This window comes from Pelophylax lessonae, assembly GCF_965119305.1.
Source record: "Pelophylax lessonae genome assembly, chromosome: 11".
NCBI classification, from domain to species: domain Eukaryota; kingdom Metazoa; phylum Chordata; class Amphibia; order Anura; family Ranidae; genus Pelophylax; species Pelophylax lessonae.
The window spans coordinates 147,522,367-147,538,005 of NC_138778.1; the positions used below are offsets into that span (position 1 = coordinate 147,522,367).

The window sequence follows — 15,639 nt, forward strand, 5'->3', positions numbered from 1 at the left end:
AGGTACACATGGCTGTGAGTTCTTCTGTCCAGTTGGGTTCCAACTTTATTCAGTGGCTTCCAAAGCAAAATGACATATTCTGTTTTGGCATGATGTTGTTCAATTTTGGTGGCTACTGATATGCAGAGGGACTGGAAAAAAGGAAAATTTTTTAATACTTACAAAAAATTCCCTTCTCCAGTTCCTCTTCATGCGAAAACGACTTTCCCCCTTGGTTCCATTATCCATTAAGATGCAAATGGTGAGCCTTGGAAAAGCACTGGAGAGGGGACAGTCCTGAGGGGACTGAGTGTGGAGTGAACTCAGAGGTTGCTGAACTTAGGAGAACCTGGAAAAGGAATATTAGAAATATTCAAAAAGTTTCCTTTTTAAGTGGGTTTATTCAGAGTAAAGAAATCAAACCTGAACTAATCTCTAGCTCCCCTCAATTCATTTTTTTTTTTTCTTTAGTGGCTTTTGATGTCTTTTATTTTCTCATGTTTCTACCTGATTTTGACATGGTGTATCCCTCTAACATCTCTTTTTTCTTTTACCCTCATTTCAGTTGTTTACTCTTTTTTGTGTTCCTCCAATACTGATATATTTTGTTTCTTCTTTTGCATTTTTTCCCCTTTCCGTCAAACACCCACTATCCTGCCTTTGCCACACCCTCTCTTAGAATCCCCCGTAGCTTATGATATAGATGCTGAATTAGAATATGATGAAACATCAGATCCTCAGGGTGCTCAGCACACCCCCCACAACAGTACGGGGAGCGTAACCACCCCCACAGCTAGTACCAAACGTGTCCCTTTCTTTAAGAAGGTAAAAACCCCCGCCTGATGCAGTGTTATTAGTAACATTCGCTATGAACCAAGAGTTGTAGCTTGACCAATGGCATAACACGAAGTGATGATGCTGTGTTTGCGGCTTTTACCCAGTGTGAGCGTTAAGACTTGCAGAATTTGTGGTTTTTGCTTAATATTTATTCATGTTGCCCGTGTGTAATAGTCTTGTACTGCTCTGTTAATACTTGCTTGGTGATTGTGCAATAACAAATGAAACTTACAATCTATTGGTTTTAATAATATATATATATATATATATATATATATATATATATATATAAATAATTATTTTTATTATTATTATTATTTATATATTTTTTTTAAGTGGCGTTAGTGTGTTTTGAAAGGGTAGTGTTAAGCCCCATATACCATTCCATATACCATTCCATTCTGCTCCTTTTATTTAAAGCATTTCTTCGCCCTAAAAACAATAAAAACATACTGTAGCTACTAACTTTTAATAATAGGACACTTACCTGTCCAGGGATCCAGCGCTGTCCTCAGGCGAGCCGGCTCTTTGGGTCCAGGCCCTGGCATGTTTGCTTTGGGAAGCCGGCTGTAAATGTTTGGCTTCCCACTGCGCTTTGTGAACTGTCCTGTCCTGCAGCTTTCTGGGACTTGTGACGTGTCCCAGAAGTCTGTGGGGGAAGGCCTAATTTCTACTTGGATTGCTGCGCTACCTGACCTGGAAGTAGGAGTGGGTACCTGTCAAAACCAGGTACCCGCTCACTGCCACCCAAAACAACAGAAGTTAAAGGGTGTGGGAGAGTCAAATGGACCTTTTGGGTGAAGTTACGCATTAAGATTGTTCTAATTATTATTATTAAGGATTTCTATAGCGCCAGCAGTTTACGCAGCACTTTACAATATTAGAGGGAGACAGTACATACACAATACAATAAAATACAAGAGGATTTGGAGGGCCCTGCTCAGAAGAGCTTACAATCCAATGGGGTGGGGCAGGTGTTACAAGAGGTAAGAGTAGGGAATGAACTGATGGAAGATTAGTTGGAGGCGTGATAGGCTTCCCTGAAGAGATGAGTTTTCAGGGATCGCCTGAAAGCAGCTAGAATAGGAGATAGCCGGACAGGTTGAGGTAGAGCGTTCCAGAGGATGGGACAGGCCCTGGCGAAATTCTGGAGACGAGCATGAGAGGAGGAGACAAGGGAGCTTGAGAGTAGGAGGTCTTGAGAGGAGCGGAGAGGACGGTTTGGGTGATATTTGGAGACAAGATTGGTGATGTAGCTTGGGGCAGAGTTGTGAATGGCTTTGTATGTTGTGGTTAGTATTTTGAATTTAATTTGCTGGGCAATCGGGAGCCAGTGTAGGGATTGGCAGAGAGGGGAGGCAGACGCTGAGCGGTTGGTAAGGTGGATAAGCCTGGCAGCAGCGTTCATGATGGACTGAAGAGGGGATAGCCTATGAAGTGGTTGGCCTATAAGAAGGGAGTTGCAATAGTCGAGGCAGGAAATAACAAGGGAGTGAATGAGTAGTAAAAAGGGGCGAATTTTAGAGATGTTGCAGAGGTGAAGTCTACAAGCTTTTGACAATGATTGGATTTGGGGCTGAAAGGACAGGTCAGAGTCTAGGATTACACCTAGTATCCTGGCATGAGAGGAGGGATTGATGGTTGCATAACTGATTTTGATGGAAAAGTCATGGAGGGGGGCACGGGCGGGAGGGAATATTACCAGCTCAGTTTTAGAGAGATTGAGTTTGAGGAAGTGGTGTGACATCCATGTTGATATGTCAGTAAGTAATTTAGCAATGCGATAGGAGACTGAAGGAGTGAGGTGAGGAGTTAGACAGATAGATTTGAGTGTCATCGGCGTAGAGATGGTATTGGAAACCGTGGGCGGTTATCAAGTGACCGAGGGAGGCGGTGTAGATAGAGAAGAGGAGGGGTCCAAGAACAGAGCCTTGGGGAACCCCCACAGAAAGGGGCAATGGGGAGGAGGAGGTAGAGTTGTGGGTAACACTGAAGGAGCGCTGCGATAGGTAGGAGGAGAACCAAGATAGAGCAGAATCTTGGAGGCCAAGGGAACAGAGTTTATTAAGAAGGAGCGGGTGGTCAACAGTATCAAAGGCCACAGAAAGGTCGAGTAATAGAAGTATGGAATAGTGCCCATTGGTTTTAGCAGTTAGTAGATCGTTTGTGAGTTTTAGTAAGGCAGTTTCTGTAGAGTGCTGCGAGCGAAAGCCAGACTGTAAGGGATCAAGAAGGTTATTTTCACTGAGGTAGGAGCTGAGACGGTTGTAGACTAAGCATTCTAGAAGTTTAGACGTGAATGGGAGCAGTGAGATGGGTCTTAAGTTTTTCAGGTTGGTGGGGTCCAGTGAGGGCTTTTTAAGTATGGGAGTGATCTGTGCATGTTTTAGAGGGGACAGGAAAGTGCCACTAGAGAGGGAGAGATTGAAGATGTGAGTAAGGGAGCATAGGATAGAATAAGAGGGTGTCTGTAGTAGTTGTGAGGGAACAGTATCCAGGGAACAGGTGGTTAAGTGGGCATCTGAAAACAGTTTTTTAACCTCTTCAGTAGTAGCCAGTTCAAAGGAGGAGAGTGTTGACTGTGCTGTTAGGCAAGGTATGTTGAGTGGGGAAGATGTGCGCACAGTGGTGACGTCCTCACGTATTGCATCAACCTTGTCTTTGAAGTGATAGGCAATCTCTTGGGCAGTGAGTGAGTTAGTGAGTAGAGGGGGTGGGGGACGAAGTAGAGAGTTAAAAGTTGAGAAGAGCCAGCGGGGACTGGATGACAGGGTAGTGATAAGAGAGACAAATTAGGCTTGTTTGGCAGCATGGAGGCATGAATTGTATGTTTGGAGGGAAGATTTATATAGGGTGAAGTCCAGCATTTGGTTTTATGCCATCGTCGTTCAAGAGCACGGCAGTGTCTCTTGAGATTTCTACTCTTGTCAGTTTGCCAGGGTTGCAATGGTCGGTTCCTGATTCTGCGTGTAGTTAGAGGAGCAAGTGCGTCAAGTGATGACGAGAGCGAACTGTTGTAAACAGAGGTGGCCAGGTCAGGACAGGACAGGGGATAGATTATGTCATGTAGGTGGTCAGTAGCAGAATAGAGGAGAGAGGGGTTAAAGTAACGAAGGTTCCTACAAGTAATTGTTTGCTGCTTGGGGGGTTGGGTGATTTGAGGCAAGGATACAGTGAAACTGATGAGGTTGTGATCAGAGAGAGGAAAGGGGGTGTTGGTGAGGTTGCCAACAGAGCAGAGATGGGAGAATATAAGGTCGAGGGTATTACCATTGGAGTGAGTGGAAGTGTGTGTCCATTGGTTTAGGTCAAAAGAGGAAGTTAGGTTGAGGAGGTGAGTTCTAGCTGTGCTGTTAACATTGACAGGGATGTTGAAGTCACCAAGAATGATAGTGGGTGTTTCCGAGGAGAGAAAGTAGGGTAGCCAGGCAGCAAAGTCATCAAAAAAGTGTGATGCTGGTCCAGGGGGCCGATAAATTGCTGCAATCCTTAGAGAAATTGGAGAAAACAGACGAATACAATGCATCTCGAAAGAAGAGAGTGACAGAGAGGGAGGGTTTGGAAGGACTTTGTAGGTGCATTGCGGGAATAAAAGGAATCCAACTCCACCTCCTTTCTGTCCGTTGGGTCTGGGGGAGTGAGTCCAATGGAGCCCACCATAGGAGAGTGTAAGGATATTTTGAAGATGGAAGACACCGATGTGAGAAAGAAGAGTAGAAGGAGCATGGTTACCGAAAGAAAGTGGAAATCTGACTTCAAATAAGTTAAATGTTGAGTGTTGGTTTGCTTGCAGTCTTTCCAGAGTTCTTGTTCTATCTTCATACAGCTTTAGTTATCCTGCTGTAGTTAAACTGCGGTGGTGAAACTGTGATACACTCGTGACTGAGACACTCAGGAATGACATGGTGTCTGCGCTTTGCCCATAGACTGCTTTAAATTTATAGGGAGATTGAGTAGGCAAGCATTTGTCAATTGATCAATATAGGATCTGATTTGAGACACATGAATATGGGAGGGGAGATGGACAAAACCAGACCACAGGCAAGGGTCATAAAAGGTAATTAAGTGGCAATGGCAGCTTTAGGAAGCTAGTTCATTGGAAAATCTGTAGACACAGACCTTGTACACACAAGCTTTAGCTTAAGGGTAGTAGTTTAAGCAAGCACTTGCAAAGCTTAGAGCGGCATTCTTGAAGCCTTTAAAGCACCTTTCAGCTCTCGTTTTAGGATGGTAAAGTCCGATCCTAACGGGAGTGCTATTACTTTAATCAAGCTTCTGCAGGCTTCAGCAGCCTTTGGGCCCTTTCACACTGGCTGTCTAAACAGGCCTGCCTGTCAGTTTTTCAGGCGGACCTGATCGGACCCTCAATTCACCCCTATGGAGTGGCGGATGTCAGCGGTGACATGTCCGCTGCTATCTGATCTGATACTGTCCACAATATCCATATGGATTGTGGTCCTATTTTCCATCCGTCTGGCAGATCAGATTAGATATGATCGGATGAAAATGGACAGGCGGTCCGTGTTCACCCAATTTCCCCATAGGGGAGAGCGGAACTGTGTCCACTCTGCTCTGCACAGTGAGTGTAGACGGACATGTCATCCACATGCTCAGCAGGGATTAGTGGAGCGATCCCCTGCTCAGCCAGCGGATTCCATGCAACAGAGGCACCCGTGTGAAAGGGGCCTCTCTATAAATTTCAGTACTACCTGAACCTTGTTGAAATTTGAGGTGCTGAAGGACAAATAGAACATGCTCATGGCCTCTTTAACATGAGCGTTGTCTGTTCAGTAGGGGATTTGGGAATAGATTTCCTGCTGGATCAAAGCAAAATGGGACGGAGGTCACTTTTGGAATATCAATATGTGTTTAATGTTTAGCTCCATTTAAAAAATGAATCTGATTGGCTAAATTGTAGGTGGGGTGCAGCATGGTGTGGAGTCAATAAATTTACACAGGCGGGTGGAATAAAATTTGTTTTGAAGAAATGCAATCAGCCCAGTGGGAAGGCCACCCAACCGGACACGATAGATTCCAGCCGGAATGACCACGTCTGTTGAGAGGGGACAAAATGTGGCCTGGCTGTCAATGCAGCCTGGCTGTCTGGCCCCAACCAGGAGAATGTCCAGTGAACATGTGGCCCTACGCTTACCCTTCCCATCAGGAACCTTTCTTTAACACTATTACTGTCCCTCACAGATGGGGTACCTGTCCCTACTCTGTCCACTTACCAAAGTGCCCAAAACCCGATAACCAGGACCTTAAATAGGCTCTAGCTGACCCAAGATGGCTTCTTGAGTCACATGTGGTGGCAGCATTCAATGGGATAGCTTCCCTAGTGAACTGGAAAACCATAGAGGAACTTTGTTCCTCCTGACTTCCTCTCCAGAAACAGAGCTGCTGTGGGAGAGCGTCACCTGCCGTGGAGAAAATAGACTGCACTTGCCTACAAGATGTTGATGAGCTTACATCTGTTTACATCAGACTGCCTTGGATCTATTACAATTAGGTCAGCAAAAAACTAAAAAATACTTTTTCCATCTTTTTACCTGGACGGACTCAAAGGTAAGCAGCTGTAAACGGACACATGTCCATTTACATTCGCCTGCTTATAGACTAACATAAAGAAGGTCCATAAAGACATGGATGAGTGAGTTTGGGGTGGAGGAACTTGACTGGCCTGCACAGAGTCCTGACCTAAACCCGATAGAACACCTTTGGGATGAACTAGAGTGCAGACTGTGAATCAGGCCGCCTTGTCCAACATCAGTGCCTGACCTCACAAATGCAGTTCTGGAAGAATAGTCAAACATTCCCATAGACACTCCTAAACCTTGTGGACAGCCTTCCCAGAAGAGTTGAAGCTGTTATAGCTGCAAAGGGTGTGCCAACTCAATATTGAACCCTACAGACTAAAGCTGCCCATACAGAATACCATTTTCTTATTCAATTTCCTTTAGATTTATCTTCATGTATGTAAAGCAAGAGTCTGCCTGATTGCATACAACATGAAAGTGTATAGGTATGACCTCATACTATAGGGTTTTGTTAGATCTAAAGGAAAGTTGTACAAGAGTATTGTATAATGTATGGCCAGTCTAAAGGCCCATACACAGGATAAGAAAACTGGAAGTAAAATTTAGTCCGATGAACGATCTGCCGATTTTCGGATTGTTAGTATAGTGGTTTTTGACAGCCAATTACACATTTTCGTACAACAAAAACCGGATGTGCAGGCTATAAAGTTTTTATCGTACATCAACACAACATCCCATTTTCATTTAATTAGTACAGTTTTCGTCCAAAAAAATCGTAAGAGCAAGACTAAGCATGCTCAGAAACGAAAGAATACACACAAAATAATTCACTGAAGTTGAATTCTGTCGTATGAGAATTTCCGAATGAAAGTAACCTCTTCACTTTCCATATGAGACTAGCATGCAACAAAAAAGGGAAAATTCATCTGATAATCTGATCGTGTGTACGAGGCTTAAGACTGAGATGCCAGGAAAGTACATGTGCATGTAAAGGCAGAGAACATTTTGATCTAAATTGATGAAAAAAGATTTTATTCGCAAACTTTTATAACAGAAACAAAAATTTTTTTTTCGATTATTTTTAGTTTATATAGCAAAAAATGTACCCACTTCTGGACCGGAAGGATTTACCCCCTTAATGACCAGGCCATTTTTTTGCGATTCGCCACTGCGTTATTTTAACGGACAATTGCGCAGTCATGCGACGATGTACCCAAATAAAATTGATGTCCTTTTTTCCCCACAAATAGAGCTTTCTTTTGGTGGTATTTGATCACCTGTGTGATTTTTAATTTTTGCACTATAAACAAAAATAGAGCGACAATTCTGAAAAAAAAAAAAACAATATTTTTCACATTCGGCTATATAACATTTCCAAAAAAAAAAATGTAAAAATCAAATGTTTTCATCATTTTAGGCCAATTTGTTTTCTGCTACATATTTTTGGTAAAAATCCCAATAAGCGTATTTTGATTAGTTTGTGCAAAAGTTATCGCGTCTACAAACTACGGGAAAGATTTGTCATTTTTATTTGATTTGATTTTTACTAGTAATGGCGGCGATCTGCGATTTTTTTTTTTTTTTTTTTGCGGGACTGCGACATTGCGGCGGACAGATCGGACCCCTGATTGACATTTTTGACACTTTTGGGGGTACCAGTGACATTATTACAGTAATCAGTGCTATACATATGCACTGTTACTGTAATAATGACACTAGCAGGGAAGGAGTTAACACTGTTGGTGATCAAGGGGTTAAATGTATGCCTCATGCTTACTGACGTGTGGGGGGGAGGAGATTGTGTGACACAGACACAGATCGCAGGTTCAGCTATGCTGAATCCTATGATCTGTCACTGTCTGTCACATAGGAGATCCGCCCTCTTTGTTTACACAAGCAGGCAGATTTTCTCACACTTTCCCCGACGATCGGGGAAGAGCGGTGGTGATCGCCGTCTCTCCTCCCCTGACCCGACTCCCGCTGTGTCTAAACACAGCGGGAGCGAGCCTCTGGCGGCACGCGCATGCCGCCGAGACAGGGAGGAGTCCAGCGAAGTAGGTCTATGTCGCTGAACCCAGGGCTGCCACCATGCTGCAGTAGCGGCAACGAGAGCAGTCCTTATGTGGTTAAAGCGGAGTTCCACCCGATTTTGTGTTTATTAAAAGTCAGCATCTACAAAAAGTGTATCTGCTGACTTTTAATGAACTCACTCTCACCTGTGCCAGGATCCAGCGATGCAGCCAGCGGGAGCCCCGGTTCTCTCCCTCTTCTCCCCGCGGCACCGGCATCTCTAGTGTTTACACCCGTCTGTGACAGCTTGCTGCTTCACAGCCAGGTGCGCACTGCACATGTGCGAGTCGTGCTGCACGTCCTGAGTGGACGGGCAATTTTCTGGGATCTGTGGCATGTCCCAGAAGATTGCAGGGTGGGAGGGGAGAGGAGAACTTCCACTCGAGCAGCCGAGCGGAAGTGGGAGCGGGTACCTGTCAAATCTAGGTACCCCCCCCAAAAAAAATGACATGCCACATGTGGAATGTCAGGGGGTCAGGAGCACTTACAGCCGAAGTTCCACTTTTGGGTGGAACTCCACTTTAAGTAGTTAATGGGAATAGGTTTTCATGAACTTTTCAGGCACTTTTTTTTTGTAGCGCAAAGGCGCCTTAGTGTGAAAGGGCTTTCAATTCCACCTTAGAGCCCTTTCACACTAAAGTGGGGTACACACTATAAGAAAATCGGGCCAACGATTGTCTGATTTTCCCTCTTGTTTCACAGCAAATCAGAACCGATGAACGAAAATTTGTACGAATATTTTCGTTCGACAAAGGCTTTTTTTTGTTGTTTATTGTTTCTGATCATGTGCAGTCTTTCTTTTCTGATTTTTCTTGTACAAAAATAGCACACATTAAACGAAAATCGTTTGTTTTTTCCCGTACAAGAAACATTTTGGAGTTTGTCCCTTCGAGAATTTTCAGACGAAAATTCTGAATCGTCTGTAGAAAGTTGTGTACACACTATACGAAAATCATATGAAAATTCTTTGGACAAAAATGTTTGCCCGATTTTCTTATTGTGATTACGAGCCTTAAGACCTTTTTCAAGTGCTTTGGCGCTAAAGAAGCGCCTGAAAAGCTCATGAAAACCTATTACCATTAAAATCAATGAATGCTTTCACACTTGGGGCGGTGCGCTGGCAGGGAAAGTGAAAAAAATCCTGTAGTTAGTAGACGCAAGAACTTTTGCACAAACCAATCAATATACCCTTATTGCGATTTTGTTTTTTTACCGAAAATATGTAGCAGAAAACAAATTGGCCTAAAATGTTAAAAAAATGTAGATTTTTTTTTTTTGAGAATGTTATATAGCAGAATGTGAAATTACATTGTTTTTTTTTTTTTCAGAATTGTCGCTCTTTTTTTGTTTATAGCGCAAAAAAAATAACCGCACAGGTGATCAAATACCACCAAAAGAAAGCTCTGTTTGTGGGAAAAAAAGGACGTCAATTTTATTTGGGTACAGTGTCGCACAAAAGTAACAAAGCAATGCAGTGCCGAATCACAAAATATGGCCTGGTCTGGTCATTAAGGGGGAAATTTTCCGGTCCAGAACTGGTTAAAATAAATGGAAAGCACCTGAAAAGCACCTCTAAATGGTGGTTGAAGCAATTTTTGAGTCCCATGTCTATAAAAAAAAACCGCTAGCGCCTGAAAAGCGATCAGAGTTTTGGGCAGTTTGAAGCTCCTCATAGAGCCATGTGTAGATCTCGGTGTATAAATGCATGTTATGTAGACTTTGCTGCGATTATGGCAATAACAGGCATGATTTCTTTTGTTTTTTTCTACCTTTTTCTTCTCTCTTTTCACCCCTCGCTCGCTCTTCATATTTCTTTGTCCCTTCTTGTTCCTATCTCTTCTCTCTCACTACATTAACCCTTGCCCCTCCCTCCTATTTCTTCTGCTTCTTTCATTGACTACATATAGCTAAACAGAGGCAGAAGTCAGTAAGTAACTCTATGCACTCCCGCTATGTGTCTTCTCTATATTGCGCTGTCTTGTGCTGCTGTGTTATGGACCCTGAATAGAGCATGCTATGCAGTATCCGTGGGAGATTGATGTGCTTAAATGATCTGCATGATGGTCATCAGATAAAATATGGACACTTTGGATTAAGGCACTTTTTCTCTTGCAGACAGAGCACATCCCTCCATATGATGTGGTTCCTTCAATGAGGCCAATCATTCTAGTTGGGCCTTCGCTGAAAGGTTATGAGGTAATATGAAAGGGTAACATTGTATCTTTAAAATCAGCGAAACCTAATCATTGGATACAGTCCGCTATGTCATGTTATTGTCTATAATATGTTGCAATTAAAGTGCTTCTAAAGGCTGAAGGTTTTTTTTTTTACCATCATGCATTCTGATTCTGCTTAGCAGAAACACAGGATCTGTGCCTTCCCGTCTGACAGAACGACAATCTGAATTGTTGTTTTGCCTGTGTAATCGGCGGATGCCGGTGTTCTATCAGAATGCTAGGGGCGTTACTATAGGGGTCGTAAAGGTGGCTACCGAGACCCGGCCCCGTGCTGCTCCCCTGTTACGTTTGTCTAAACCTGTGCCGGAGCTGGGAGGAGGTACGGATAACTACTTGTCACTTGTGAACATCGTGGATACAGCTAGCACCAGGATGTATAGGTGGGGCGGCATATAGGAGAACCGATCTCCATTCTCCTCTTGGATCCTTCAGGGTTTTCAGTAGTTAAGGGATCGGTTCTACTATATGCCTCCCCTCCGGACCTCCTTTTACACCCTGGTGCCAGCTGTATCCACAATGTTGACAAGTGACAAGCAGTCATCTGTACCTAGGACCGCCTCCCAGCTCCGCCCCCTGACTCCAGCTTTGGCTCCCGCTCCTTGCTTCAAAGCTGTTCCTGCAGTTGGGCACTGTAGGAGAAATGCTCTCTACCCCGAGGCCTGCTCCTGCCTGATAAGACACAAACATAATCTCTGCCACAGCAGAGTGTAAAGAAATACATTGCCCAGCAAGTATAGTGTTCTACTAGGTGTTCTACTGACTGTCACTCTGCCCCCCCCCCCCCATACTGCCCTCCACTACTCCCCACCCATCAAACCATCTCTCTCCCATCATACTGCTACCCTATACTGGCCTCCACTACTCCCCACCCATCAAACCATCTCTCTCCCATCATACTGCCACCCTATACTGGCCTTCACTACTCCCCACCCATCAAACCATCTCTCTCCCATCATTCTGCCACCCTATACTGGCCTTCACTACTCCCCACCCATCAAACCATCTCTCTCCCATCATACTGCCACCCTATACTGGCCTTCACTACTCCCCACCCATCAAACCATCTCTCTCCCGTCATACTGCCACCCTATACTGGCCTCCACTACTCCCCACCCATCAAACCATCTCTCTCCCATCATACTGCCACCCTATACTGGCCTTCACTACTCCCCACCCATCAAACCATCTCTCTCCCATCATACTGCCACCCTATACTGGCCTTCACTACTCCCCACCCATCAAACCGTCTCCCTCCCGTCATGCTGCCCCCTCCTTTCACACTGTCCCCCTATACTGCCCTCCACTACTCCTCACCCATCAAACCGTCTCCCTCCCGTCATGCTGCCCCCTCCTGGCACACTGTTCCCCTATACTGCCCTCCACTACTCCCCATCCATCAAACTGTCTCCCTCCCGTCATGCTGCCACCCTATACTGCCCGCCACTACTCCCCACCCATTAAACCATCTCCCTGCCATCATCCTGCCACCCTATACTGCCCTCCACTACTCGCCACCACCAACCGTCTCCCTCCCGTCATGCTGCCCTCCTATACTGTCCTCCATTACTCCCCACCCATCAAACCGTCTCCATCCTGTCATGCTGCCACCCTATACTGCCCTCCACTGCCCCCCTCCCATCACGCTGTCCCCCTCCCATCATACTGCCCTCTCCTGGCACACTGTCCCCCTATACAGCCCTCCTCCTATCGTGCTGACCCCCCCCCATACTGCCCCTTCCTGGCACACTGTCCCCCTATACTGCCCTCCTCCCATCATGCTGTCCCCCCCATGCTGCCCCCTCCTGGCACACTGTCCCCCTATACTGCCCTCCACGGCCCCCCTCCCATCATGCTGTCCCCCTCCTGGCACACTGTCCCTGTATACTGCCCTCCTCCCATCATGCTGACCCCCCCCCATTCTGCCCCCTCCTGGCACACTGTCCCCCTATACTGCCCTCCTTAGCCCCCACTCCTGTCACACTGCCTCCCTCCCATCACATTGCCCCCCTCCAATCACATTGCCCCCCTCCAATCACACTGCCCCTCTCCCATCACACCACCTCCCTCCCGTCACTCTGCCCCCATCCCGTCACACTGCCCCCCCCATACTGCCATCCACTGCCCCCTTCCATCACACTGCCGAGGTACCCTTCTTAGATGGGGTGGCTGCATTAGTTTTCTTGTTTAGACTTTCTTTCATTTTCATCTGCTGATCTGGCCAGTAAGTCTGTTATTTTTCAACAGAACAAGCTCTCCTGCAGAAGTAGCAGTTAGAGGGATCTCCCACTGACAGGAGTGCTTACAATGATCAGCTTTTATTTAGCTGGAGTTTGGCTTCAGTTTGTCAGTGTATTTAAATCTGCTACTAACTTTAACACTCTCCCCCCCAGACCCCTTGATGAGGGTTGACCCCTGTGATCCCTCATCCACATTGAGACACTCTAATACAGAAGGTGTTACTGTGTGTGGCAGGTTTGGCGGGAAGATGGTGGTGGAGAGCGGGGAGCTGCAAAATGCACCTTCGCCTTTGTAGACAAAAATCCTTGCACTGGCCCTCCCTGTATCCAAGTTACTTGTTTTATGTGTGTTCCCTTGTCCCAGCCTCCCCTCCCCTCTCCCCCTAAAATCTCAGCAAAGCCCCCCAACTAATGGAACCGATCTTCTGTGGGGCTCTCCCTGTAGTGGCTGAAAGCGGGCATAAGGGAGGAGTAGATACCGTATTTCAGCTTCTGCAAGGAGAGCCACACAGGAGATCAACTCCAGTAATTTACCCCATCGCCCCCCCCCCCCCCCCCAGTTTTACTTTACAGCCAGGGGTCGGCAGAACAAAACTAGCACAAGCTGATGGCTATGAATGAGCTTGTGCTTAACCCTTTCACTCTAGCTTCATTCAATGCTCAGCCCCCCACTCCCCCCCCCCCCCCCACACACACCTTTGCACACCATATACTGCATTGTTGGTCAGTCTTCTGTCCATCTTCATTCTACTTGGAGAAGTTGCTTCTTATTGCCATTAGTTCTCTCAGATTGGTTTCTCTTTGCCTGCAGGTGACGGACATGATGCAGAAAGCCCTGTTTGACTTCTTAAAGCATCGCTTTGATGGAAGGTATTACATTGTCATTCCATGTGTTTATATATGTATACAAAAGATAGCCCAGAACAGATAATAATTGCTCTAATCTGACATTTCTTATTAAAATATACATTTTGGATAGAAATATGAAGAACAATTTCTATTTCAGTCATAACTATTGTGGTCAGTGTGAATATACTTTATAAACCATGGAATAAATGTCACATAATATACAACTGATGGAATTATTATCTGCTCCATCTAGAAAGACCAGAAAGCATTAAAAAGCAATAATTGCTTCTCTGCTTTGTCATTTTGCCATGATTTCCTTATAAAGCAACTGTATGTTGTAATAAAGTATCGGGACACACAACTCAGATATTTCAGTGTTTGGCAGATGCAGGGCCATCTTACCGAATGGGCAGGCTGGGCAGTTGCCCGGGGGCCCCACTTGCCCAGCGACCCAGCCCCAGCCAAGCATTAGTCCCGATTCCTGTGTGCATCCCACCGCCGAACTTAGCAGGTGGCAAGCGCTTGTTGGCCCTGTGCTGTTGTCAGACCACTTGGGCTGTGAAGGGGGAGCCCACAACTGCAGGAATGCCTGTCTGCCTCCACGGGAACAGGCACACACAGGACAGTCGAGTCTGTCTCCCGTCTGTGTGTGTGTTCACCGGACCCAGCCGCCGAACTTGGAAGCTTTCATTAGCCTGGCACTGCTGTACCAATAAATAAAGCCTTAGTGATAATTTGCATTTTTATTCTTGTGGGTGATTGTGTAGGCAGGGCCCCAGTGCACTGCATTGCCCGGGGCCCTTTAATGCTCTTAGGATGGCACTGGGCAGATGCTAAATAGTTAAAGTGGAACTCCACTTTTGTTGAGAAAAAAACATTCCCCTCTGGGTGATCTCTGTATTAGGGATAGACCGATTATGGGCAAGGCCGATATATCAGTGGCTGATATGCAGTTTCCCCGATATATCGGTATGGGCCCTGGAACTGGCCAATATTGCCGATATTTCTGTGACATCATTCTGCCTTCTTAGGCCGCCTCCCTCGCCTTGAACAGCCTTGTCTGGAGTCGGGACTAGTCTCGCGGGAGTGTATCACAGCCATACACCCACCCACAGCAGCCCGGTGCCAGTCAGTCACCCACATCCACAGGCCCTGTACCAGCCAGCCTCCCACAGGCCCTGTACCAGCCATCCACAGGCACTGTACCAGCGAGCCAGCCATCCACAGGCACTGTACCAGCGAGCCAGCCACCCACAGGCCCTGTAGCAGCCACCCACAGGCCCTGTAGCAGCCACCCACAGGCCCTGTAGCAGCCACCCACAGGCCCTGTACCAGCCAGCCACCCACAGACCCTGTACCAGCCAGCTGCCCACAGGTCCTGTAACAGCCAGCTGCCCACAGGCCCTGTACCAGCCAGCCACAGGCCCTGTACCAGCCAGCTGCCCACAGGCCCTGTACCAGCCAGCCACCCACAGCCCCTGTGCAAGTCAGCCACCCACCACAGGGTGCCAGCCAGCCACCCACCACAGGGTGCCAGCAAGCCAGCCACCCATCACAGGGAGCCAGACAGCCACCCATCGCAGGGTGCCAGCAAGCCAGCCAGCCATCCACCACAGGGTGCCAGCCAGCCAGCCATCCACCACAGGGTGCCAGCCAGCCATCCACCACAGGGTGCCAGCCAGCCATCCACCACAGGGTGCCAGCAAGCCAGCCACCCACCACAGGGTGCCAGACAGCCACCCATCACAGGGTGCCAGCAAGCCAGCCATCCAACACAGGGTGCCAGCCACCCACCACAGGGTGCCAGCCACCCACCCACCACAAGGTGCCAGCAAGCCAGCCATTAAGCATTAAACAAAAATGAACATGTTCAGTACCAGATTTGTGTCAACA

The 15,639-nt window shown here is 46.6% G+C and overlaps 1 protein-coding gene across 4 annotated transcripts in view; it reads left to right on the forward strand.

Annotated features, from left to right (window-relative positions):
* Positions 1–15,639, forward strand: part of CACNB1 (calcium voltage-gated channel auxiliary subunit beta 1) — a 211,189-nt gene that overhangs the window by 151,370 nt on the left and 44,180 nt on the right. For 2 of the 4 annotated variants that reach the window (XM_082271857.1, XM_082271858.1), the window contains 3 exons: positions 659–804; positions 10,539–10,619; positions 13,709–13,767. In XM_082271857.1, the coding sequence (XP_082127983.1) occupies positions 659–804; positions 10,539–10,619; positions 13,709–13,767 (286 nt within the window). Of the gene's footprint in view, positions 1–658; positions 805–10,330; positions 10,351–10,538; positions 10,620–13,708; positions 13,768–15,639 lie in introns of all 4 variants that reach the window. The other 2 variants (XM_082271859.1, XM_082271860.1) reach the window with 1 other exon arrangement.